Here is a 25,272-nt window from a genome sequence, read left to right as displayed (position 1 = left end):
TAAATGTCCTTTTAGGTTTACTTAGATACAGATTTTTAAATCCTATTCACTTTTGCGCACACATATAAGGGAAAATATAAGCAAACTAAATTGATTATTTCTAAATCTTATTCACATTCAAAGTTGAAATCTTCTGAATCATTTTTTGCCTCAGAGTCATTGATGCCTTTGTTTTTCTCCCTAACAACACTGGCCTCTGTGCCACCAAAAATGTTAGTGATGCAGTATTTCTTGCAAGTGCTCCAGTAGTGTCTTAGGAGTTTTCTTCCATCTCATTCAGGAAATGTTGAAGTGCCTATGCAGAAAATACCAGCTTTGTCATGGTTGAGCCTGATTCATGTAAGGCACATTCTGATTTCAAAGATGTGAAAATAAGGAAAAATATGCATCTTAGAATTGATGAAAGTATGGTATAAGTCAAATGTTTTCCTTTGTTGCGTAAAGGAATTATTTAGTATATTATTGAGCTTGGATGTGTTGTATAGAAGAGAAACAGTAGAAATTCCAAAAGTCCACTGAAAATGTTTCTTTTCCCCTTTTAACTGGCAATATATATATAAGTGGGATGTCTATTTTATTTAACCATGGTCAACATTTAATAATACTTTATTAGCTGGCTCATCCTAGAGCTGTTTTTCTAGAATAATTTAATAGGGAGAGCAAACACTCCATAAATTGACAAGGGTAAAGTTTCTTCAAGGGAGTGTTCCATTTAGCTATGTACTGAATGGGATTTAAAATGCTCTATTTCACTGTGTGTTAATATCATGTTTCATTATTGATTTAGTGTGAACGCAAGATTTGTGAATGTGAGAAGGGGGATCCAGGCGATCCAGGGCCTCCTGTGAGTATATTTCTTCTTTGAATTTAGGGTCAAGTCAGGGAGTCCTCGCGATGACAGCTCCACTCTGAAAACACCGGGGCTGTTCTGTGCTGTTGAAAGGCAGTTGTGTGCAAAGAGCAGCAGAAACGGAAATGCTGTTTCTTTCTTTTATTCCTAAAGGGATACATTCCGTCCTTGAATAAGCCTGGGATTTTACTGACCTGAATGGAGGGCAGATTTGGTTTGAAATGATGAAGTTGTTTCCACAAAGGACATTTCAGCATCCCTTCTTTTTTTTTTTTTTTTTTTTTTTGCCTTTTTGCCTTTTTGCCTTTTCTAGGGCCGCTCCTGCGGCATATAGATGTTCCCAGGCTAGGGGGTTGAATGGGAGCAGTAGCCGCCAGCCTACGCCAGGGCCATAGCAACGCGGGATCCGAGCTGCGTCTGCGACCTATACCACAGCTCACGGCAACGCCAGATCCTTAACCCACTGAGTAAGGCCAGGGACCGAACCCACAACCTCATGGTTCCTAGTCAGATTCATTAACCACTGTGCCATGATGGGAACTCCTCAGCATCCCTTCTGATGTGACAGTTGGGGCCAGAATGTCTCAAATACTGAACCGAAAATATGTAAAAAGAGCTCACACAAGTCCTCAGTGCTCTAGGCAGAGCCTTATCCTACTCCACCTCGAAACAAGTGACACAGACCTCTCTAGAAGTTACCCGTGTCTTCACATGCAACACCCAAACGCCTCATTTGTGAGAAAGCTGGTCAGGAGGCTTTGGGGATTAGAGTGAACTGTGTGAAATGGAAGGCACCACTTGGCAACAAATGGTAAATGGCAGGATTTATTATGATGACCCAATACTTGAAAAGATAATTCCAAAGGAGTGCTTCCTTTGTCTTCTGACTGGATATCTGATAGGGGCCATGTCTGTACTGGAAAAGCACTGGAAATGCCATCATAGTGACTGGAGATGCTGAACATTTTCTCTACCACACACCTTTGGACGCCTCCATGCTGCTCCTTCAGTTATGCATTTACTTCTCTGACTTCAAACTTAGAGGTCAAAAGCCCTGTGGAGATATTTCACACACACACAAAAAGTGCATGGATAAAGTTTTTGAACTGATCCTTGTATTTGGGGGTGAGGAGGGAAATGTGTACAATGAACTGCTTAGACTATGACACATTTTCCCTTGAGTCTTGGGTCTAAAGCCTATATTTTTTCAAACCATTCTACCAATCAAGGCATTAGAAAGTGGGAGTGTTTTGTACCACATGATAATGTGTCAGTCCGTAGAAGTTGATTTTGGCCAAAGCAAAGGTTTAAACAATTTTCTTTTTTTTTTTTTTTTTGCCACGACCACAGCATGTGGACGCTCCCTGGCCAGGGATGGAACCCACAGCAGAGCAGCAACTGGAGCTGCTGCAGTGACAACACAGGGTGCTTAATCCACTGAGGCACAGAGGAACTTCACAGAGGTTTAACTTGACCTTCCTATAAAGTCTTAGTTTATACTTATTATGCAAAGCGATTGCCTTTTGCTTGGGATATTCAACTATATATATATTTTTTCTCTTTTCTTTTTCTTTTTTTCTTTCTTTTTTTTTTGTCTTTTTGCCTTTTTCTAGGGCCGCTTCCCACAGCATATAGAGTTTCCCAGGCTAGGGGTCCAATGAGAGCTGTAGCAACGCAGGATCCTAGTCGCATCTGTGACTTACACCACAGCTCACCTTAACGCTGGATCCTTAGCCCACTGAGCAAGGCCAGGGATCGAACCAGCATCCTCATGGATGCTAGTCGGGTTCGATAACCATTGAACCACAATGGGAACTCCTCAATTATATTTTAGAATAAGCGGAAAGGAAATTTACAATTGCTGAGCTAATCTGACAATTTCAGTCACTCAATACTGTTGGAACAGATTGCTGTTTTACTATTTTAATAGGGATAGCCACAGAACTATGTTATTTAACACTGATTGAATGTGTCCAAAATCAATTCACAGAAAAGTGAGATTTTTGGTGGTTTGATAATTGGAAAATAACATGCCATTCTGGAACAGGATTGAAGAGCTCCCTTCTCCCGTCTTTTGAGATTCACTCTTGGACATCAGGGAGAGAGAGAGATTATCTTTTTTGAGCAAATCTAGAGACTCTGCCTAGTTAAGACCGGTGTGTAATAGAAAAGAATAGAGTTGGTAGGAAGATTTTTTTTTTTAATTACAATCTTCCCTCATTTTACAGAATGATCAGAAATTAATGTAAGATGTAGGAAACTAAAAGAATGCCTGCTCCATATAATCTTTTTCCCTTCCTTTCAGGGCACACATGGAAACCCAGGTATCAAAGGTGAGCGAGGACCAAAAGGAAACCCGGTAAATGAATAAACAGCTTTCCTTTAAAGCAATGTGTTTACTTCTAGTTCCTTTTAAAGAATGAAAGTTAAGAAAATAAAGCATTGCAGTATGTGTCAGGGCTAAACTGATGATTCCTGTGAAGAAAACAGGCTGTTCCCACATTATCTACTTGGTTTGTGTAAACCTGTGTTTACAAATTTTGAGAGATATATGACCATTTTAGTCAATAAGTTGAAGAAACCTAGGGAGTTGAATAAAAGAAACTTGTTCTTAAATAATGACAACCTACATTAATTACTACAGTGTTGCATGAATCACTAACACATATTCTATGACAGATTGCCATTGGCACTTGTGAATTTTAAGTGCCTACTTTATGACTATCTAACTTATAATAACAATAGAAAAAAACGTTGGGTTGTCTCTTACTTCCCGACCTTCTTCAGGCATTTCCTCAATTTTTTTTTTTTGTATACCCATCAAAAAAAAAAAAATCTAGATTAATTTAAAAAAAATCACTTCATTGTTGGGATGATGGTATTCCAAGTTCAAGAGCAACTGAAGGTGTCATAGGAGCCAGACTAGCATATATAATTGTGAAAATTTAAGAAAAATTGTATATAATGAAAAATAATAATTAAAGAGGAAAATATATGGGGAAATGTTTATATCAAGTACAATGGACATTGGGTTAATTGCTATAGTACATAAAGACTATAAAACTGATGAGAGTATATCAATTATCATTAAATGGTCAAAGGACAGAAACAATTTTCAAGTGAGGAAATAAACCCGGTGAGTAAAGAAATAGAAAAAAATGTTTAATTTCACTGGATAATGGCTGAAATTTAAATCCAGACATTGAGCTATCCTTTACTACTAATTATTTGCATTTTAGAAACATTGGATTCTAAGGCTGTGGGTGACTTTTTTTGAGGAGAGGGACACAATTTTCTAGTTCACACAATTTTTTCTGTATTTTACATTAAAAACCATTTCTTACAGCAATTAACACAGGAATAGTAAAACAATAATAATTAGTGATAGCACTATGGTGGTGAAATTGGCTTCTTTTTCGTTGCAAAGATAACTTGACACAAACATTTGGGGAGGCAGTTAGGCAATACATAGGATCATTTAAATACTCAACATTTTAATTCCAGTAACTCCATTTCTGAGAATATATTTAGAGAGGTAATGTATAATATAGTAAGTTAGATGCGTGAAAATAATTTTGCCAATTGCTTGCTTGTCAAAGAAAGGAAATGTAAAGCCTCCTTGGGTGGCTTTACAACATACACCCCTACATTCACCCACTTTGTTTGGGTCTGAATTGATGCCCATCATGTCTTCTTTTTGTTTCATTAAATACCTGTTGTAAGTCTTTGTGCCCATTTCATTTATTTGGCTTGTAATTTTGTGCCACATAATATATTTTCCTAAGTCTTGCTGAAATCAAGCAATCACTCTTAAGGACATTTTGGAAAACATTCCAAAGACCCTTGGAGAAAAGCCAGAGTGCCTGGCTCCAAGTGGGTACAACAGCCTATATTTGAGAACAACGGCTGTGTTGTTAAACCAGGATGCAAGATGTGGCATAAGTTGTGAAAATGTACCTGGATTCTGCACCCTATACATCTGGATTTAGTCCAAAGGACAAAGGCTATCTCAGCTGCTATTTCCTTCCTTGGACTGCTTGGTGGACGGTCCAGGCCAAAAATATTTTCCCCTTTGGGTCAACCTATTCATCCGGAATTCTGAATAGTGCATTTTGTTGGACAGTCAGTCACTCTGCAGGCCCATGGAATTTTGACTGTGTTTTTTTGTTGTCATAGGGTGATGCTCAAAAAGGGGAACCTGGAGAAAGAGGCCCAGGGGTATGTACACAACTGGAATGCCTTCCTAAGAAGTAATCCCAGGATGCTAACATTCTCTAATGGATCATTCTGACTCCTATATTTTTCAAGTGCAAAAATGCTTTATGTCCACGTGTGCTCTTGATGACTCAGACAGGCAATCAAATAGATACGACTTTAGAAGTGGAAATGTGAGGGAAAAATACTCTGTTCAAAAGGAGTGATGATAGGATAGGGGTGGTCCAGCACATGACATTCCTAGATACTCAATTTGAAATTTGTGAAAGGCTCAAGTAAGAAAAAATATTTTACTTTGCTTCTTGTGATTTTTTTTTAAGAGTTAAGTTAAAATTCTGGGAACATAAGAATTACATAATCTCAGCTATGCTTTTGTAAACCCATTTCTACAGACAAAAGAAGAGATCATTCTAGTTAATTTATTACCCCTAAAATTAGAAGATGTCAGAGATTGTCTGAGAAATAATTATAGTACATTTCTTCTTTTGCCTTTTCCTGGGGAATTGCAGCCCTGTAGCAAATAGCAGAGAAGTGTGCAATGACTTAAAACAAGGCTGTGTTACATTTCTCCTCTTAGCTGGTTTTCTTGGATGAAAGCCCAGGGCTCAGACTCAGAGGTTTTAAAGAAGGTTCTCTTGGCATTTTTAATTAACTCATGAAAAAGCCTGATAGGAAATTTGATAATTTCAATGGAAATTCCTTCAGAAATGTGTTCTGTTCATTCAGGAAACAGTTCTTAAGTGTCTTCCATACATAAAGCACACTGTCAGGTGAAAATAAAATTAAGACAAAGGACTTAGTTTTTGAAAACTTCATTATCTTGGAGGAGAGGTAAGATCTTTAAAATAGCTACGATATGAAGCGGAATGTCAAAATGTTGTAAACATTGCCTGCACAAAGTACTACAGGCATTCAGAGGCAATTAGACCCATTAGAGTAGGTTCTATGAGGTGACCCCTAGCATTGGGCCAGGGAAACACAGAACTGGAAGGCGGAAGGGGCAGGCATCGAGCTGGAGAGTGTTGAGTAGCAAACAGAGGAAGGGCAGTGTATAGGGGAAAGGTGAGGTGGGTGCCTAGAGAGAGGTATTGTCAGATAGGGCTCAAAGGTAGGAGTGGTTGCTTCATGTTGGCTGGCAGGCTGGGCTTTGCTGGGTGATGGGCACCCCCGATCCTGAGATTTTGGATGAAGTGTATGACCTAAGAGCTGTGTATTTAGAAGATGAATCAGGCCTGACTCTATAAGAGAAACTGAAGTGGGAACAAGCAGAAGGAAGGAGCACTTTGTAGAAGGTTTGTTGCGACAATCTCTATGAGAGGTAATGGAGACACTAGTCATGGCTGCTCTGGTCAGTGGGAAAGCCACCAGCAACGTGTGCTGGCCGAGCAGTTGAAACAAGGACAGCTGTAGTGGAGGTGAGTTGTTGGAATAAATGACACCCTGAATTTTGATGACAGTATCAAAATAAAGATGAGCTAAGTATCTCACCGCCAATTTAAAAATACTGACTAAGTGTTAAAAACAGCACTTTGGGCCTATTGGGATAAATAAAATACATGATGAAAAATTAATTTCACCTGTTAATCGTTACATTTTTGAAGTGGCTATTGAGGAATTCAGAATGGCACATGTGGCTCACATCGTATTGAACAGAACTGGGCTACAGCGATGACAAAGTAGAAAGCAAGAGAATACTGTGAGAACCAGGAAAGGGTAGAAACGAGAGGATGTGTCCCTGGGACACTGAACAAGATTTACTGAGCACTTGCGCTGGGTCCATCTTTTAGGTGTTGGGAATACAGGTATGAGTAAGGTGGATCATTTCTGTTTCATAAAGTGTTCGTGTAGGGGAGGTAATAAGTAGAACCAGTGAACAAGGACTCCAGTCAGTGAAAAGTGTTATGAAAACATAAAATAAGGTCATGAGGGGGTTCTAGGCAGAAAGGGCAGTGGGAACAAAAGGTGTGAACAAACTTGGCGGGTCCAGGAAATGGGAAGAGAGCCAGAGCTTAAGGCAGAGTAGGTGGGAGGCAAGGCTGTAAGGTAGGCAGAGGCTACATCACAGAGGATCTTGCTGGCCAGGATAGGGAGAGTGGACTTAAAGCTGAGTGCCCTGGAAGCTGTTGGAGAACTCTAACTGGTTGGATTGAAAGAATGGAAGGGGCAAGTAGAGAGAAAAGATGATTATAAACTTTTGATTCTGTAGGTTCTGAAATAGGGTGGTACCATGCATAGAAACAGGGAGGTCAGAAGCAAATTTTGCAGAGACCAATGAGCGCAGTGTTGAATATCTTAAATTTGAATATTAAAAAACTAGTAATTAAGGTGCCCTGAAAGGAAGAAGGAAAGCTGAGAGTGACTAAACAATAAATTGATCAGAGATTTCAATAAATAAATAAATAAATAAATAAATAAATAAATAAATAAATAATAAATGGGAAAAAAGAGAGTATGCTATAAAAAGCAACATTTCTCTATTTTTGTAAACTGTACTGGCTCCTTCCTAAGTACAATCTTAAGTCTTTTAACATAAAACAATGACGGAATTTTATTTATTTATTTATTTGTTTATTTGTCTGTTATTTGCCATTTCTTGGGCCGCTTCCATGGCATATGGAGGTTCTCAGGCTAGGGGTCTAATCAGAGCTGTAGCCACAGGCCTACGCCAGAGCCACAGCAACTGGGATCTGAGCCGCATCTGTACAGCTCACAGCAATGCCGGATCCTTTAACCCACTGAGCAAGGCCAGGGATTGAACCCCCAACCCCATGGCTCCTAGTCGGATTTGTTAACCACTGAGCCACGATATAAACTCCAACAATGATGGAATTTTAAATATGGTGGTGTGTTATTAGGGAGGGATGACACCCCAAGATTTCTGAGATTGGAAGGCCAGCCTTTTTTAGTGCTGCAAACAGAATTGTTTTTATAAAGAACCACAACTATCTTCATGTGCCCTTTAATTGCAAGCACAATACTAAGCCTTAAACCACTTATGAGAATAAGTCTTTCTAGCATGGATTAAATTGCAGTGTAACAATTTTTCTTTTGACTCATTCTACTTTCATCTTCCATTCCTCACTGACTGCACATTTGGAGAAAAGTGTCATTTCCTTCCTAAAGTTTCTCTTTTTACCTTTCCCAAAAAAATGTCATACACCACAAAATGTTGTACTGTGACTCAACTATAATAATAGCTTGTTTATTTCATTGATTTCTCCAGTTCACTTAAAATATGTCTCACAATTCTATTCTCATACTTGGCAACTATAGCTGTATGAGAAAAATACATGATTCCATTAGAAAAAGACTTGATGTTGCTTCAAGTTGGTAATTTCCCAGTCTGTTTAATATTCGTGTTGTATCACTTAAAGGGCTCATGGGTAGCGAGACAATGGAGAAGGCTGTCCTGGATTCCCTCGAGCCACACATAAGAGCAACAGAAGCACCGGTCCCTTATTTAGCATGAGATAAAATATAGTAACTTAAAGGTCACTGTCTCATTAGGGCTGATAAAGGAACCATTCATTTCCTTGACGTTCCATATTCTAGACCAAATCTGAAAGGAGGACCGTAACAGATATAAATATTTACGGACATTTTAAAGGCCATTATCTCAGCTCCTTTTCAAAGCCAATTTTTCTAACAGTCTCTGGGAAACATCCTCAGTTGTGATAGTTCATAGTTTAAAAGTCAGTATAGCAACTTTGAAAGGGTTATTATAAATTGTCACTTCTACAAGGGGTTTCAGCATATAGTTTCTTCTTTAGCTTTGGGCCAAAGAGTAAGAAATGGGGTTTGAAAAATGTGTGGAACTGAGAATAGAATGTAATAAAGGGAAAACTGGGTCTTTTATTCCCCCCTACTCTATGCACATTCCCTAGTGCAAAGAGAAGTGAAAGAGCTTACCTTTATAAGGTCTTATTTTCCAAGCCTGTACAGATGTGTTTTTTTATACTTTATAAATGTAAAACATCAGCTACTTCCTCCAACTATGTTTTCTAACATATTTTACTTTTCTTTTTTAACAGGGAATCCCTGGGTACAAGGGTGAGAAGGTAAGCTGGTAACAACAAATACACCAGATATTCATAAAGAAAAATTGTATTTATATACCTTATAGAAGTTATTTTTCTTTATTTTTGTTAGTAGAGATTCCCAAACTCCTAAGTATATTCTAAAATAGCAATAGAACTTAAGAGTTGGGTGCAGTTATAAAGGATGGAAGGTAGATCCCTGAGATGAGAATCCAGCCTCTCTTAGCCCTGCAAATGCGAATTCCTGATTTAACAGCCCTGCAGAATGGGTACCCAGACCAAAAGTTTCTACGAACAAACAGATGTGGTAACATGGTAATTAGGCTGCTCCCCTGGTGCTTAACTTCCTATGAAACGTAAACACAAGATCCTCTCATGGGGGAAAAAGGATCTACTTCAGTTCAGGAGTGTAGAACTATTTATTCCATTCAATCCGGCATCTTGGTCAAGTTGCAGGGGGAGTCAGTGTGACAGACAGACCAACAAAGGTTATGGTTGGTAGATTATTTTGTGATTACTTGCAAATTACAAATTAGGAAATCAAACTGATTTGAAAAAAATGAATGTATTAGATTGGAGCTTGGGCACCTTTGAGAGTATTCAGTGGTTCATTCACAAGTTTCTGCCACTATTATCATATGCTCTCTGTTATCAGATTTCCTGTCGGAAATCAAAACATGTCCTCATTATCCATCCTTTCCTACAACCCTCAGAGCTGGGCCAGAGGCCTTGCACTTTAGAGGGTCCAGCTCTGGTTCTCCTCCAGCCTCCTCCCTCAGGATGGAGCCAGCAGTCTGCAGGGAGAGAGGTCTGTGTCCCTTCTCCTGGATTATGCTTTTGGTAACCAAGCCACCAGAAGTCCCTGTAAAATGGCCTGGGCCTGTTTTGAAGGCAGAAACACACCTCTTTCCCATGTCTGTCTTCTTCCTAGGTTGGAGGGAAACCAAATGGAAGTGGAAGCTTTGTTGGGACAGGAGGGGCCTGGTGGGGGCTTTGTCATGCTGCCTGGGGTGGCTTTGTAGACACATGTGCTGGCTCATTTTTGCTGTGGCAGGAACTGGTGGGAGAAGCGAAGTTGGAGCTGGGCCTCCCACATGGACCTCAGAGGAACTCCAACATTCTTTAACTCATAATTCCTTTTAAAGATATGTTGGTCGAGAAAGGAAGCTAGAACATTACTAGTTTATTAGCTTGATTTGTGCCTTTCAGCTATTTGGATACAGTGTTAGTGGACCTCTGCTTGAATTCTTGCCCTGGGCCCTGTAAACTTTGGGGTAAACTTACATACAGACAAATAGATAGATCCCCAAACACTGGAAATGTCAGGCCTAAAACAGGAAGAGTAGCAAATGCCATGATTCTGTGCTTAGGCATAAGAACCTGGACAACTCAGTATCTTAGAGTGTCTTTCTTCATCTGAATAAAACCTGGTTAATACAGGCCTCCCTAATTTACAAGATGGCAGGAGAATCAAATAGAATAATTGATGCAACCATGTATTGTAAGTTATTTGCTTGTCTATACACATAAGGTGCTATTTTAAAGAGGCAGGAAAAGAATGATCATATAGGAAAGCTAAGAAAGTTTCATGATTGTAAAATTGTCCTATATGTAATTGAAGAAAATTATGCAGGCTCCCCCCGCCCCCATCTCGATTTATACAGTAAGCTAATTGTCAACACAGGAAACTTTCTTATATTTCTTGGAAAATATTCCCTTAAACTTCTGGGAAATAATGGATTCACTGGAAGAATTTTCATTTGGAAAATATAAGCTGTTAGAGCGAAAGGACCCTGAACCATTGACATTCAAACCAGAATTTCACCAGGATAAGCAGCATTAGAAATCAGAGGCTGGGAACAGAGCTAATCTGTTCAGAGTTTCTGAAGCACTTACTCTCTGGAACTTTGTAATTGTGACCATTCCACAGGGATCACTGAGGCCACCAAAAAAGAAAACGCCTTTGCAGAGGCAAATAACATGAGAACAATATTTTCATTGATGGAAATCTGTCTCAAAACCAATACTGTTCGTCAGGACCCTACAGCTAACAAATCTATCTGGACAAATGGAATGTAAATTCTGGCCAAAAATTCTTTGAGCATATTTATGGTACTTTTCTGTTTTATATTTTGGTGATTGACTCATTTTATTTCCATTCAACATTCTTAAATTAATTGCTTTCTAACTGATTCTTCAAGAGTTATTTTCCATTTGCATTCAGAAATAAATGTTCAACTTGTTTTAAGGGAAAGCTCAGTTTTTTTCCCTGGGTCAGTTTAACTCACAATATGATGTGACGAAAGAACACACTGCTTTTGAACAGAGGCGTGGTTGGATCTAAGAATTGTACCACCTTCTTTCCTCTTCCTGATGCCAGCAGTACTCCATGCAGGACATAAACAGAAGTGTCAGATTAGTGGAAGGTAACTTGCTGACCATGGCAGTGTGCCCTGTTCAGCTGTGGGTGGCTAAGGAAGAGCATGGACTTGGGAGTCTAACAGGGTCAAGCTTGTGGTCATGAGCAAGCTATTCAATCTCTCTGAACTTCGTTTTCCTTATGTAAGGATGGATATATATGTATATACACACACACAAACATTACATACTGGGAAGTTCCCAGTATACATACACATACGCACACACATATATATACACATATACATGCACACACATATATACACACACACATATACTTTCTGAGGCTGTTTTGAAGATCAACAATAACATGAAAGTCTTGGTACATATTCTGCAGCCATAACTGGTGGTCACAATTGTGACTTCCCTTCTTAGAGCAAAGTGAAGTCTAGGCTGGCTGTCAGTCTACGAACTGTTTATTGCTATTTTGCAATGAAATAAAGCTTGCACCAGAAGATAAATCTACTCTATCACTAAACATACTGTTTAATTCAGCTGACAGTTGTTTTTCACATCAGGACTTCCTTAATGAAGGAGGCAGGGCTTTGATGTACATTCTAGTGCAAGTTCCTTACGTCATTGTGTAGCGGCACTTGAAGTTGCATGCTTCAGAGCAGCACAGAGATGATGAAGTAGCAGCAGAAGCAGAAACAAGCAGTGAGGGCTTTGCACTTGGAGTCATTTGCTGGCATAAACATATATGTAAATCATTTAACCCTAGTGACAGAATTGCCTTATCTTAATGTGAATTGCTTTGAGGCTCAGGATACATGTAGATATACATGGGCACCTTGAAAATTTTAACTTTAGTTGTTTTTCTAGTTAACTTTGCTACCATTTAGTTCTAATTATTGGAAATCTGATGTAATGGATTAGTATTCAGAGTTCCCAATTCTCATTCTATCTGAACAAGTTACCTAACTTTTTTTTTTTTTTTTTAAAAAACGTTTTAAGGTTGCACCTGTGGCATATAGAAGTTCCCAGGCTAGGCGTCAAATTGGAGCTGCAGCTGCTGGCCTATGCCACAACTACAGCAACACTGATCTGAACTGCATCTGTGACCCACATCGCAGCCTGCAGCAATGCCTGATCCTTAACCCACTGAGCAGGGCCAAAAATCGAACCTGCATCCTCATGGATGCTACATCAGGTTCCTAACCCACTGAGCCACAATGGGAACTCCTACTTAACCTTTTTATTTTTATTTTTTAATTTTAATTAAAAAAAATTAAAATTACAGTTGATTTATAATGTTCTGTCTATTTCTGCTGTACAGCAATGTGACTAGGTCATATATATATATGTGTATATATATATGTGTATATATATATGTGTGTATATATGTGTATATATACGTGTATATATATGTGTATATATATATGAGTATATATATACATATACATATATATATATATATTTTTCTTTTTCTCACATCATCCTCCATCATGTTCCATTACAAGTGACTCGATATAGTTCCCTGTGCTATATAGCAGGATCTCATTGCTTACCTACTCCAAATGAAATAGTTTGCTTCTACTAACCCCAAACTCCCAGGCCACCCCACTCCCTCCCCCTCCTCATGGGCAACCACCTTAACATTTTTAAATCACAAATTTTCAGTCTATGAAACTGGGCTAATCATATCTACCTCAGACAGTTAATGTTAGATTAACTGAAATAATGTCTGTAAAATAACATTAATAATAAGCTGTAAAACATAATTTCAGTGTTAGTTTTTTCCCATTAATATTCCAGGAAAGGCAGGACAGTAGATTGTGGTGATGTAAAATGCATGACTCTCTCGCTCATTCACCGTGGCTCCTTTTTCTGCCAAGCCAGGGTGTGCTCTCAGAATCTTTCTCTTCCAGTTCTCTGGGCAAACACTACTGATGGACAAAGCTGGTGCTAGAGCATGGGGTGTTGTGGAAAAAAAGAGGGACCCTGAGTCTGGTAGACCTGGGATCAGACTTTGATTCTCCTCACTAGTTATATGACGGAGGATAGTCATCTTGTCGAGCTTAAATTTTCTCATGTATAAAATAAGATGAGGGTGAAGGGGATTAAGAGGTAAAAACTGCTGGTTATAAAATAAGTCAGAGGGATGCAATGTACGGCACAGGGAATATAGTCAGTATTTTACAATAACTTTGTGTGGTGTATAATCTACAAAAATATTGAATCATTATATTTTGTACACCAGAAGCTAATATACTGTAAGTCAACTACAATAATAAAAAAGACATCAATGGATCAAATTGCAAAAAAAAAAAAAAAGAGAGAGAGTATTATAAAACTGATCTCATTGGCCTGTAATATGGGTTCAGTTACATATGCAGGAGTTCCCCTTGTGGCTCCATGAAAATTAAACTGACTAGTATCCATGGATGCGGGTTTGATCCCTAGCCTCGCTCAGTGTGTTAAGGGTCTGGTGTTGTCTCAAGGTGCAGTGTACGTTGCAGATGTGGCTTCGATCTGGTGTTGCTGTGACTGTAGAGTAGGTGGGCAGCTGCAGCTCTGATTCTACTCCTAGCCCAGCAAGTTCAATGTGCAGCAGTGTGGCCCTTAAAAAATTACATGTGCAGAGGGCAGATAATATATGGTAGATGTTCAGAAAACTTTAGTTTCTTTCCTTCTAATTTCATCCTTGTCTCAAAAATGTTAAACCTCATTAGGTGGTATCACTAATTTGATTCTGTCAAGTTAAAAATGACACATGGATAACATTTTTCAGAGTGCAATGCCCAAGCAACCTACAGTACTGGGAATAAAGTGGTGTGTAATTCCTTAGACATGTCATAAGGTCCTACTGGGAATCTTTTAAAAAGAATTTTAACACTGAATGACTGCAAATGTCTTCTTACTTATTTCATGTATTTATTTTTTAGGGTGAACTCGGAGAATGTGGCAAACCAGGAGTTAAAGGTGACAAAGTAAGGGACGTGTTTTTAAAATGCTAATAGCTCTGATTCCTTTGGGACTGAGTTTCCTTAAGAGGAAATTCCTGGGTTGCTACTAGAATTGAAGAGTCATTGGCTTAATTTTCACATCTGTAAACCATGAAGCAGAAAACAAAGCCATACCTAACTTTACTTAATGGAGGGCTCAAATGCCTTTCTTAGGGATCATTAAGACTTTGCCCTGTGGACCCTAATCTTTGAGGCCAGGCCTACTGAAGGTTTTGGTGAAAAGACTCATTTAACTAGCAAAGTCAATTCAAACTCCAGCTGGGTGAAAGCAGAATTGTTTTCCAGATGTAAACACTGAGAATAAGCATCTTCCAAAGTAGAGTGAGGAAATCTATGAAGCACCTTAATGACAGTTATCAATCATGTGGAAGAACTAGACATAAATAGGGGTTTGAAATTTGAAAATGCAGCAAGCCACAGATAATTGGGTATTTACCTTTCATTAAAAATAAATATGGGGGGTTCCCGTCGTGACGCAGTGGTTAACGAATCCGACTAGGAACCATGAGGTTGAGGGTTCCGTCCCTGCCCTTGCTCAGTGGGTTGACGATCCGGCGTTGCCGTGAGCTGTGGTGTAGGTTGCAGACGCGGCTCGGATCCCGCGTTGCTGTGGCTCTGGCGTAGGCCGGTGGCTACAGCTCCGATTCAACCCCTAGCCTGGGAATCTCCATATGCCACGGGAGCGGTCCAAGAAATAGCAAAAATAAATAAATAAATAAACAAACAAATAAATAAATAAATATGAATAAAATATTTAAACTGGAGACAATATTAAAATGTTAAGGATTTCCTTAGTGGACCAGAAATACGTAGAACGTAAGTGTATGTGAAACATGATAAAGGGTCCAAAAAAATAAAGAGTAAAAGTAAACATTTTTCATTATAGTTAAGGACTATTAACAGCATGACACCAAGATACCAAACTCTTTCAGTGTCTATAGTCTAATTGCAGGAAGATCAGGAAGAGAAAATGAGACAGAAAGTGAAAAAAAAAAAAAAAGAAAATAGTGACACTGGCCTATGTAACTAAACAGTTTAAATAGCTTGAGACTTTCTGAAAGTTTTTAAACTACTGCAGAGTTAAAGGTCAGGTAAATCTGAAAAATGTAGGCTTGGTAATTATCTCCAGGCAAATTGAAAGTGTTATAATGAATGGATTCTTCCTGGAGGATAACTGAAAATGGGACATGGATATGGACTTGGAAAATACAGAAGGGATACATATAAAATAGACCAAAAACGAAAGGCAGACAATAACTGGGAAAACTACTTGAAATAAAAATGGGTAAAATATAGTTCATTGACTAAGATGCTGGGATTGTCAAATGCCTCATTACTGTCTGTGACAAAAAGAAAAAATACTGCCAACTACAAGATGCAATTGACTGCATGATGTATCTCAATTTCAGAGATGCAAAAATCTGAAAAATCGCATCTTTAGAGTCAATGAAATATAGTGTCCTTGAGATCAGGTGTTCACACAAGTTTTTATATAAAACACACAAAGAACATGAAGAAACACAAAAGAGGAAATATAAATGGCTAATAAATTTTTAAAAATCCAAACACATTAGCAATCAGATAAGTAAAATTAAAACATTAAAATATTATTTTACTTATTAAATCAATAAACACTGAAATAATATATAATACTTAGTGTTGATAGGGATTCTGTCAGATGAAGATGCACCCTCTCTGTTCAGGTAGTGAGAACAGAAATCTGAACAAACTTTATGCAGAGTAATCTAGACATCGTGGAAACACATGAAATTGTTAATTCAACTGACGTTGCTTTGTTGGAAGGAAACAGTATTCTACCAAGTTAATGATTTCTAAGGATTTTTAAGAATTTTTTTTAAATTCTGATCAAAATGTCAATATAGAGGCAAAGGACTTGCATCTAAAATCATATTTTCATGGAGTTTGTTTAATAAAGGAGAGTTGGAACCCAAATTGGCTTGTTAATTAGGATGATGAATCTGCTGGCCTAGTGTTTTGGATAACCTGGGAAGACTGGCAATTACTGAGAACACATTCCTTTCAACCCCACTTAAAATTATTGCAAGTTAAAGATGGATATTTAGAGCAACTTACCATAATTTTATTCCATAGGGATCTCCAGGGCCATATGGACCAAAGGGTCCCAGAGGACTTCAGGTAAGGAGGTGATAACCAAATTTGAGTCTGTGCTAAAATCCCATAGGAAGCTTTTAAAATCCCTTTGTCCACTTGCACCCTCTGTCAGTTCAGTCAGACTGTCTGGGGATTGTATTTGTAAAGGCATCAGTATTTGTAAAGATCCCCAGGTGGATTCCAAGGTGAAATGAAGTTTGGAAACTGCTCCTCTACTATTGTGAATAACTAATACAGGCTCCCTCAAGATAGGTACCAGCAAGTGGGTCTACTTAGTGAGTAGCTGAAGGGATAAAGTCAAAACAGTTAAAAGCAGGATGTAACTCTGTATTTCTGCTGTAATGCAGTTGGAAAAGCTATGCATTTTATCTATATTACAGCATTTGTATTGTTCCATCATTGTAAGTAATTATTGCTCAATAATATGGAATGATTCTTTAAGACATTTATATTAGACTTATCTCAGGGATTTCAGAATATAATTTGGATCAGTTTAGTCCAGTCAGGGACATGCTTTGTCTAAAGTTGTAATGGGGAGAAGGTGTGTGTGCGCGTGTGAAGAGCTATTTTCAGCATTTCAAAAAGTCTACTGAAAATTATACCTTTACCCCAAATTACCTAGCCAGCCTCATCGACTCTTTTGCTTTGGTCTGGAATTGTGTTAGGGCAGGGCAGTAACTCTTATTATCACAGGGCCATTGGAAACTCCAACATTCAGTTGTATATGCCTTAGATATATTTTTTAAAAGTTGTTTAAAATATTTCCAAAAAAAGGGTCCAGCACAGGAATGAGGTTGGAAACAGGTTTAGAAAACAAACACCTCGTTAATAAATTTCTCTCTCAGATTACGTACTCTTTTAGAAGCTGGGTGTTTGGCACAAGGAATTTTCTCTCATTCCATTTCTCAATTGCATATAACCCCAACTAAACTCTAGAGGTAGAGACAATCTGACTTCTAACCCCAAGATCTCTTGGGACCCAAATGCATGATTCATTCCTGACTGGCCTTTTGTACATGGAACTAATTCTTGGTTTTCATCTTGGAGCAGGGCGTTACTGGACCTCCAGGGGATCCAGGCCCAAGGGGGTTTCAAGGCAACAAGGTAATCATACTCATTGGTTACTGACAGGCAGAGCGCCTTTCCCCAGTGAGCTATGGTGATAACGTATTTTTTTTTATTAGGCAGGAGTCAGTGGATTCTTTGAGGATGAATCTTTGGAAATGCATAATAACCTATAGACGTCTGCACAGAATCATGTTTAAGTACATGCAGGAAGTCAGCATTACAGCTTTATCATTTATGATTATTACATTATTCAAAGGGGCATTAAGTATAAGCCATTGTCCAGAATGGTTGCAGTGTTTCTGTCTTACTCCCACCCTTTCATCATTTTATGGCTCACATGTAATGTCAACTCAATACACAGTTTATAAGAGAAGGGAATTTATAATGGTCATATCAACAAAAGTGAAGCTTTTTTTTTTTTCTTTATTGCAAGGATGTAATCTCAACTTTCAGCCCTAGCCTTGTAATATCATTCCACAGATAACCAGGCAAGACAGACAGGGAGGGTTGACTAAGAGCCAGATAGAAGCTAAAGATGCCATAAAAGGGATCTTAAAACATCGGTTTATAAGAGTCTGAGAGTGGCCATTAATTTGCTGAAAACAAATCTTTCAGTGCCTTCTTCTCCATGCTTAGTAAATCTCACAGATATAGTAAATATCCAATAAATTTTTGTATTGAGTTAGTGACTGGAGATCTGCAGAATTAGTGGCAGTAATAACAGCAGACAGTACAGTCCCTCAGGGCCCTACATAAAGCCAATCTTTTAAGGGTTCTATTCATTCTCGGTTTCGGGAAGCAGTCGGGCTTCTGGAGTGTTCTTTTTCCAGAGAGAGGTAAGGGAGTGGCAAGTCTAATACTTTTAATGAGATAATGACAATGTGTGATTTCCCAGGGCAGTTTTAATTGGCAAATTAAAATAGACTGGGCTTCTCCACAGGAGTGTGCTTAGCGTCCTCTGGGGAAACTGTCTTTTCTATTCCTTGTTTATGATTAATTCTCTCGGGGAAAGAAATGGCTCTTTTGAATACTGAGTAGAAGTTCTCATAAAATTGCTTTGGCTGGAGGTAAAATCCTGCAACAAAGGAAAAAAAATATTTTCAAAGTCCACACCTATTTCTAGGATTCTTTGGTTACCCAAGACGATAATTTTTATGTGTTTGTGAAAAAGAAGTTTAATATCAGGGATTAGGGTTGGAGTTTGCAACAGTGACAGAATTATAGATGGTTTGAGCCTCAAAGGATATTGGAGATGATACGAACTCAAAGTTTTCATTTTGCAAATTGAGAAATGAAGTCTGGAAGTCAGGGCTTCTGTGGAGGTGCTGGGCTGGGCACAGGGCATACAGCTTCGGGAGACAGTCGATGGTATTACAAAAAAAAGTGCCATCATTTGATCACTTCTCTTTCTGTCTCATACAGTTATGACTTAAAATAAATATATTTCGACAAAATTTAGCTTTTGATTCTAACAGTGCATTAACCAGAGAAAGAATAAACGAGTTAAGTATTTGGGGGAGGCTGTAATTTTCTGGCATAATAATGACTTCACGCTTGACTTTCACAACATTATCATAAAAAGGGTTATTTTTCCAAAAGTATCTGAGCACTTCATCGATTTTCCAAGGGCTTCTCTTGAAAAGAAATCCTTTTTTTTTTTTTTCAAAAACTGTAGTGAGGATATTTAATATAAAATTATCATTAGGTTTTAATTACACAATTCACTGGCAGGTGAAAATTCATTGCCAGTCGAAAAAATGTCAATATCTAGAGAATACTGGGGGTTGTCAGGAGGGAAGAAGATGAGAATGAGCCTCTCATTTTCCTCCTAGTTATATTTTTGGCTTAAGATCTCAGATTTAATGGTCTCTTGACTGCTACTTCAAGACGATTACTAATTTCTACCCATCTTTGGATCTGTCAACCAGAGGTGCATGTCATGTTCATCATTAATTTTCTTAGATTTTATTCATTTTGTCACATATTGTCTTAAAAGTCAGGTTTCAGGGAATGAATGATTTCATCTTGCATCCCAGAATGTATTTCAAAATCTTAAAAACTTAATAAACTATTTTTTCCTCAATCTGGAAATAACATTATATTTTATTGTGACATTTCATTTCATCCATTACTATTTCATTGCAAAATGGTTTGAAGAAATTTCTATTGCAATTTGTGCCAAAAAAAAATCTCTAAAATTCAGTAAGTCTGTATTTTCTAATGGGCACAGGGAGGATCACTATTTTGAAGCTTCTATGATAATAACTAGCACTTATTTAATGTATATTTACTATGTACAGATACAATTCTAACACCAGCTTAGCATGATACTGCCTTTTGAGGCATGATCTATTCCTACCACCATAGTGCAGATTAGACCATAAGGCTTAGAGAACTTAAGCAATGATTCAAGTCTATACAGTTAGTAAGGGACAGAGTGAGGATTCAAACACAGTCTTCTGTTTACCACCATATTATATTTACCTCCTTAGGAAAAATGCTAAATTTCCTGGATAGTCAACCTGAGATAAATGACTTTCTTTATGACAGCATGGAAAGTTGATCTGTCTCCCCACCTAGTGTATTCTGGCTGGAAACATCAGTGTGTTGAGAATGCATGCCTTCTTTTTTTTTTTTTTTTTCCTCTAGGGCCACACCCTGTAGCTTATGAAGTTCCCAGGCTAGGGGTCAAATTGGAGCTATAGCTGCCAGCAGCGCAGATCTGAGCTATGTCTGCAACCTACACCACGTCTGGTGACAATGCCGGATCCTTAACTCACTGACCAGGGCCAAGAATTGAACCTGTGTCCTCATGGATACTAGTCAAGTTTGTTTCCGCTGGACCACAATGGGAACTCCAAGAGTGCATTTCTACTTGGCTATAATGTTCATTAGAAAATGCAGGGAAAGAAGGAAAAAGAAAAAGAAAGCAGTAATGTACATTTTCAAATATTTTTGTCTCTTATGAGACCTTAAAATAGAAACCTTTGGACTTGTAACATTTGCAAAGATTCCATGAGAATTTCTAGATGGGGTCTGCCTATGAATTTGAATTTACAAGTAGTCTCTCTCACAGACTACAATCCCATTCTGTTATTCTAGTCGTTAGATTTCCTTCATTGATGGGTTTGCAGAAAAGGTGGCCAAAGAACAAAAGGGAAAAATAGCATGTGGAAAATGTGATTCTTGCCCTGTTTCACAAATCATTTCTGTCATTAATATTTTCCATATGTAAAGTAGCTCCTATTCTGGACTAAATGACCTTGTTGCCTTAGAAACAAAACAAAGACGTTTCTCAGAATGAGGCCTTTGAGGCCACTAAAGTCTCTCCCGTACATGGGGGATAGTCTCTAAAATCAGTTAGAACTATCATCATGCAAATGGCTGAGAAGCCATGCTCTTAAAACCAAACTGCCAGTGTCCCTTAGTAAAAACTGAGTGCCTGAGAACCCAAGGCCACCCTCCAGGGGCTGTTGTGGGGATTCAGTTGCAATCCCATCTGGCCATGGAATGGGCCCTCCAACAACTAGCAAGGGTGGCTCGAGACTGGCAGGGCTTTCAAATCACAAAGAACAAGTTACCAAAATTAGTTTTGAACAAATAAACATAGTAGAATGCTGGGTATGCCAAGCCCACATTAGGTAATTCTTGCCATGTCTTGATGTCTTTCTGAGGTTATTTCTGAAGGGTATTTTCTTCTCAAATTTCATCCAGATCTGCTCTTTCCAAGACCCTCTTTGTGCTCCAGGAGGAGGGAGCGCTTCCTGAAAGAGCAGGAAATAGTCTGTGACATGTTGAAATGTCCTAGCATGAGAGCTTCAGTGCTAGGGCCGAAAGGGCATTGGGAATTATCCCAGAGGTATTTCCCCATGGCCAAGGAGCACATGTTAATCCTCAAGCAATTTTAAAATGCTGTAATACTATATCATAATTTAATTTATCTTAATAGATGAATTGCCTCCCGTCTAACTTCCATCGTTCTGCTCTAGGACGATGGTTTCCTGATTGGTTTCCTCCCTCCAAGTTTTTTCTCCCCGTGCTACACTCAACTGTGAAAAACTCAAAGTCTTCTTACTTTATGCTCACTTTAGCTCCTGAGATGTTAAGAAAACTCATAGAGAAATAGCAGTAAATAAATGGATATGGTCCAGGTTAATAAATGGATATGGTCAGGGAGAATAATCTCCAGTGAAGCAAACATTCATCCATGCATCCAAAATAAACAATAGATCTAGTATTAATGAATAAGCCAAACTTAAGTTTTCAAGAAAGTAAGTGAGGGCAAATTAAGCACTTAGCCCACCCCAAGGCTCTGCACTGCACATGATTCTTAGATACCTTTCTCCTCCTTATCTAGCTCCTCCTTGTCATGCTTCCATCCAATTTTTAGAGGTTCCCAAACATGGTAGCTCTTTTTTTTTAAGTAGTTGGTATTCTTATAAATAAATTAAATGTGAGTTCCCATTGTGGCACAGCAGAAACCAATCCAACTAGTATCCATGAGGATGGGGGTTTGATCTCTGGCCTTGCTCAGTGGGTGGGGGATCTGGTATTGCCGTGAGCTGTGGTATAGGTCTCAATAGAGGCTCGGATCCCACATTGCTGTGGCCGTGGTGTAGCTGGCAGCTACAGCTACAATTCGACCCCTAGCCTGGGAATTTCATATGCCATGAGTTTGGCCATAAAAAGAAAAAAAAAAGAAATTAAGTAAATAGGGTTAAATGTACAAATTCTGAAATTAAAATTGTAAGCCTAGTAAACACCCCTAGACAATGTCCTGTTTTCTTCAAAATGCTCTATGAAAACAGGTTAGTTTTATTTTAATTTTTTTTCCAGTTTTTATTTTATTTTGTTTTATAATGATTTTTATTTTTTCCATTATACCTGGTTTACAGTGTTCCGTCAATTTTCTGCTGTACAGCAAGATGACCCAGTCACACATACATATACACATTCTTTTTCTTTTTTCTCACATTATCATGCTCCATCATAAGTGACTAGATATAGTTCCTAGTGCTATACAGCAGGATCTCATTGCTTATCCAGTCCAAAGGCAATAGTTTGCATCTATTAACCCCAAATTCCCCGTCCATCCTACTTCCACCCCTCCCCCTTGGTAACCACAAGTCTATTCTCCATGTCCATAATTTTCTTTTCTGTGGAAAGGTTCATTTGTGCCATATAATAGATTCCAGTAAGTGATATCATATGGTATTTGTCTTTCTCTTTCTTCACTTAGTATGAGAGTCTCTAGTTCCATCCACATTGCTGTAAATGGCATTATTTTGTTCTTTTTGATGGCTTACTAGTATTCCATTGTGTATATATTCCACTTCTTCTTAATCCTTTCATCTGTCAATGGACATTTAGGTTGTTTCCGTGTCTTGGCTATTGTGAATAGTGCTTCAATGAACATGTGGGTACATGTGTCTTTCAAGGAAAGTTTTGTGTAGATTTTTGCCCTAGAATAGGATTGCTGGGTCATATGGGAGTTCTATATATAGTTTTCTAAGGTACTTCCATACTGTTTTCCATAGCGGTTGTACCAATTTACATTCCCACCAATAGTGCAGGAGGGTTCCCTTTCCTCCACACTCTCTTCAGCCTTTGTTATTTATGGACTTATTAATGATGGACATTGTGACTGGTGTGAGGTGGTATCTCGTGGCAGTTTTGATTTGCATTTCTCTTATAATCAGTGATGTTGAAGATTTTTTTGATGTGCTTATTGGCTATCTGTATATCTTCTTTGGAGAAATGTCTATTCAGGTCTTTTACCCATTTTTCATTTGGGTTGTTGGCTTTTTTGCTGGAAAACAGGTCAGTTTTTAAAAGAGGGTTGACTGTCCACTTTTGACATAGCTACTAGGAATGCACGCACAGATATTTTTGGTAGCTGGAAGTATATAATCAACTTCCCTTTTAGTTTCTGTTACATTATACCCTTAAACCTCACCAGTCTTCTTTCAGATATGAATCATTGGCAGAATTAGACAGATATGTGCAGGTCCATCACTGTTTTTAAAAAATCCAAAGCAGAAAATCTAATGACAATGGGTCAGCTATCACATTTGAGAGAGGAAAAATGTTATATGCACACCCACCCACACATATTTAAGATAAGCAACAAATAAATGTTTGTTGAATGAATGAATAAATGAATGAAGGAGTGAGTGAGTGGTCTTTTTGGGGCTGCACCTGCGGCATATGGAGGTTCCCAGGCTAGGGATCGAATTGGAGCTGTAGCTGCTGACCTACACGATAGCCATAGCAACACAGGATCCATGCTGCATCTGTGACCTACACCACAGCTCAGGGCAATGCTGGATCCTTAACCTACCGAGCAAGACCCGGGATGGAACCTGCACCCTCCTGGATACTAGTCAGATTCTTTTCTGCTGAGCCACGGTGGGAACTCCAATAAGTGATCTTAAATGGGATGAGTTGTCAACAGTATCATACAGCAAACAGGTCAACAGGCAAGACCCAAGGAGTCATCTTGTTTGTCAATTCTGAGGGTTTTGGAAACTTTTGAGAGGGCATTTTTAGTAGAGACTGGGAAGGTGAAAATGTATGTGAAAAGAATTAGAGAAAAGGGTATATTAGCCAAGGATTTTACCATTCTTCCAAGAAATTTGGATAATAAATAGAAACAGAATACTGTTGACATAACCCATAAAAAGCTTCTTGTACATTTAATAACCTAACAAGTTATTTATAATTCTACTTTTTTCTAAGAGAGGCATGGAGACTTGGGACTTAAATTTTTTACAGTTTCAGATATATAACTTAGAATCCTATGTTTTCCATAATGTCACTGTTTTCACTACAACAGATATATCATTAATGAAGATTTAGTAGTTTTAAAAATACGTTCTTAGTTTTGCCCTTATTTAAGTATTTGATTTGATTCAGAGTTAGTAGTTTTAGTAGGTCAACCTACTGAAAAAAACTGACATTTCAACTATGGTTTGGAAATAGTTCAAGTACCACAAATATGGACAACAAGAAAACTCTTAAAATTTCTCCTCAAACTAGCATGTAGTGTAGTTTTATTTCACACAGCTCAAATACCTAAAAATCTCCTAACATCATGATGTTGCTTTCAAGCACTCTAAAATCATGATTTTATAACTTATAACTCGATGGGGAGGAAATCAGTTGAAACATGTAGACATTGATGATCTCTGGTATAGAATAATTAATCAAACAGAAAACTTTTTAAAGTTCACAACTTTCTTAGTAACAGAATGACTATAGTTTTGGCTTAAAGTATTTTAAGTCCAGAGTACTTGAACCCATCAACTTTTCCAGTTATCCAGAGCCAATAATGGGCCTCTGGTTCTCCTGGCAGCCAAACACCCTTGAGCAAGCTTTGACTGCTCAGTGTACAGCAGTCTAAAGAGGAGAATCCCTCTACAATTTTAATTATAAATATTTATTTAATAAAGAAGCAGAGCTGAGATGCCAAATGATGTGAATTTTTTTCCTTCAGGGATGTCAAACTCTAAGTGAGATTTCTGTCCTGGGCCTAATTAAAGGAAAGAATCATTAGTAATCCAGCAATTCTCGTTGTGGAAAGGGC

General features: G+C 38.2%; 1 protein-coding gene across 2 annotated transcripts in view; it reads left to right on the top strand.

The window, feature by feature from the left end:
- Positions 1–25,272, top strand: part of COL28A1 (collagen type XXVIII alpha 1 chain) — a 166,216-nt gene that overhangs the window by 14,487 nt on the left and 126,457 nt on the right. For both annotated transcript variants that reach the window (XM_047753700.1, XM_047753699.1), the window contains exons 5-11: positions 788–844; positions 3,156–3,209; positions 5,027–5,068; positions 9,097–9,123; positions 14,406–14,450; positions 16,599–16,643; positions 17,670–17,723. In XM_047753700.1, the coding sequence (XP_047609656.1) occupies positions 788–844; positions 3,156–3,209; positions 5,027–5,068; positions 9,097–9,123; positions 14,406–14,450; positions 16,599–16,643; positions 17,670–17,723 (324 nt within the window). The remainder of the gene's footprint in view (positions 1–787; positions 845–3,155; positions 3,210–5,026; positions 5,069–9,096; positions 9,124–14,405; positions 14,451–16,598; positions 16,644–17,669; positions 17,724–25,272) is intronic.

This window comes from Phacochoerus africanus, chromosome 11 (assembly GCF_016906955.1).
Source record: "Phacochoerus africanus isolate WHEZ1 chromosome 11, ROS_Pafr_v1, whole genome shotgun sequence".
Taxonomy (NCBI): Eukaryota; Metazoa; Chordata; class Mammalia; order Artiodactyla; family Suidae; genus Phacochoerus; species Phacochoerus africanus.
Note: the sequence above shows the minus strand (reverse complement) of the source record. Positions and strands in the feature narration are given on the sequence as shown.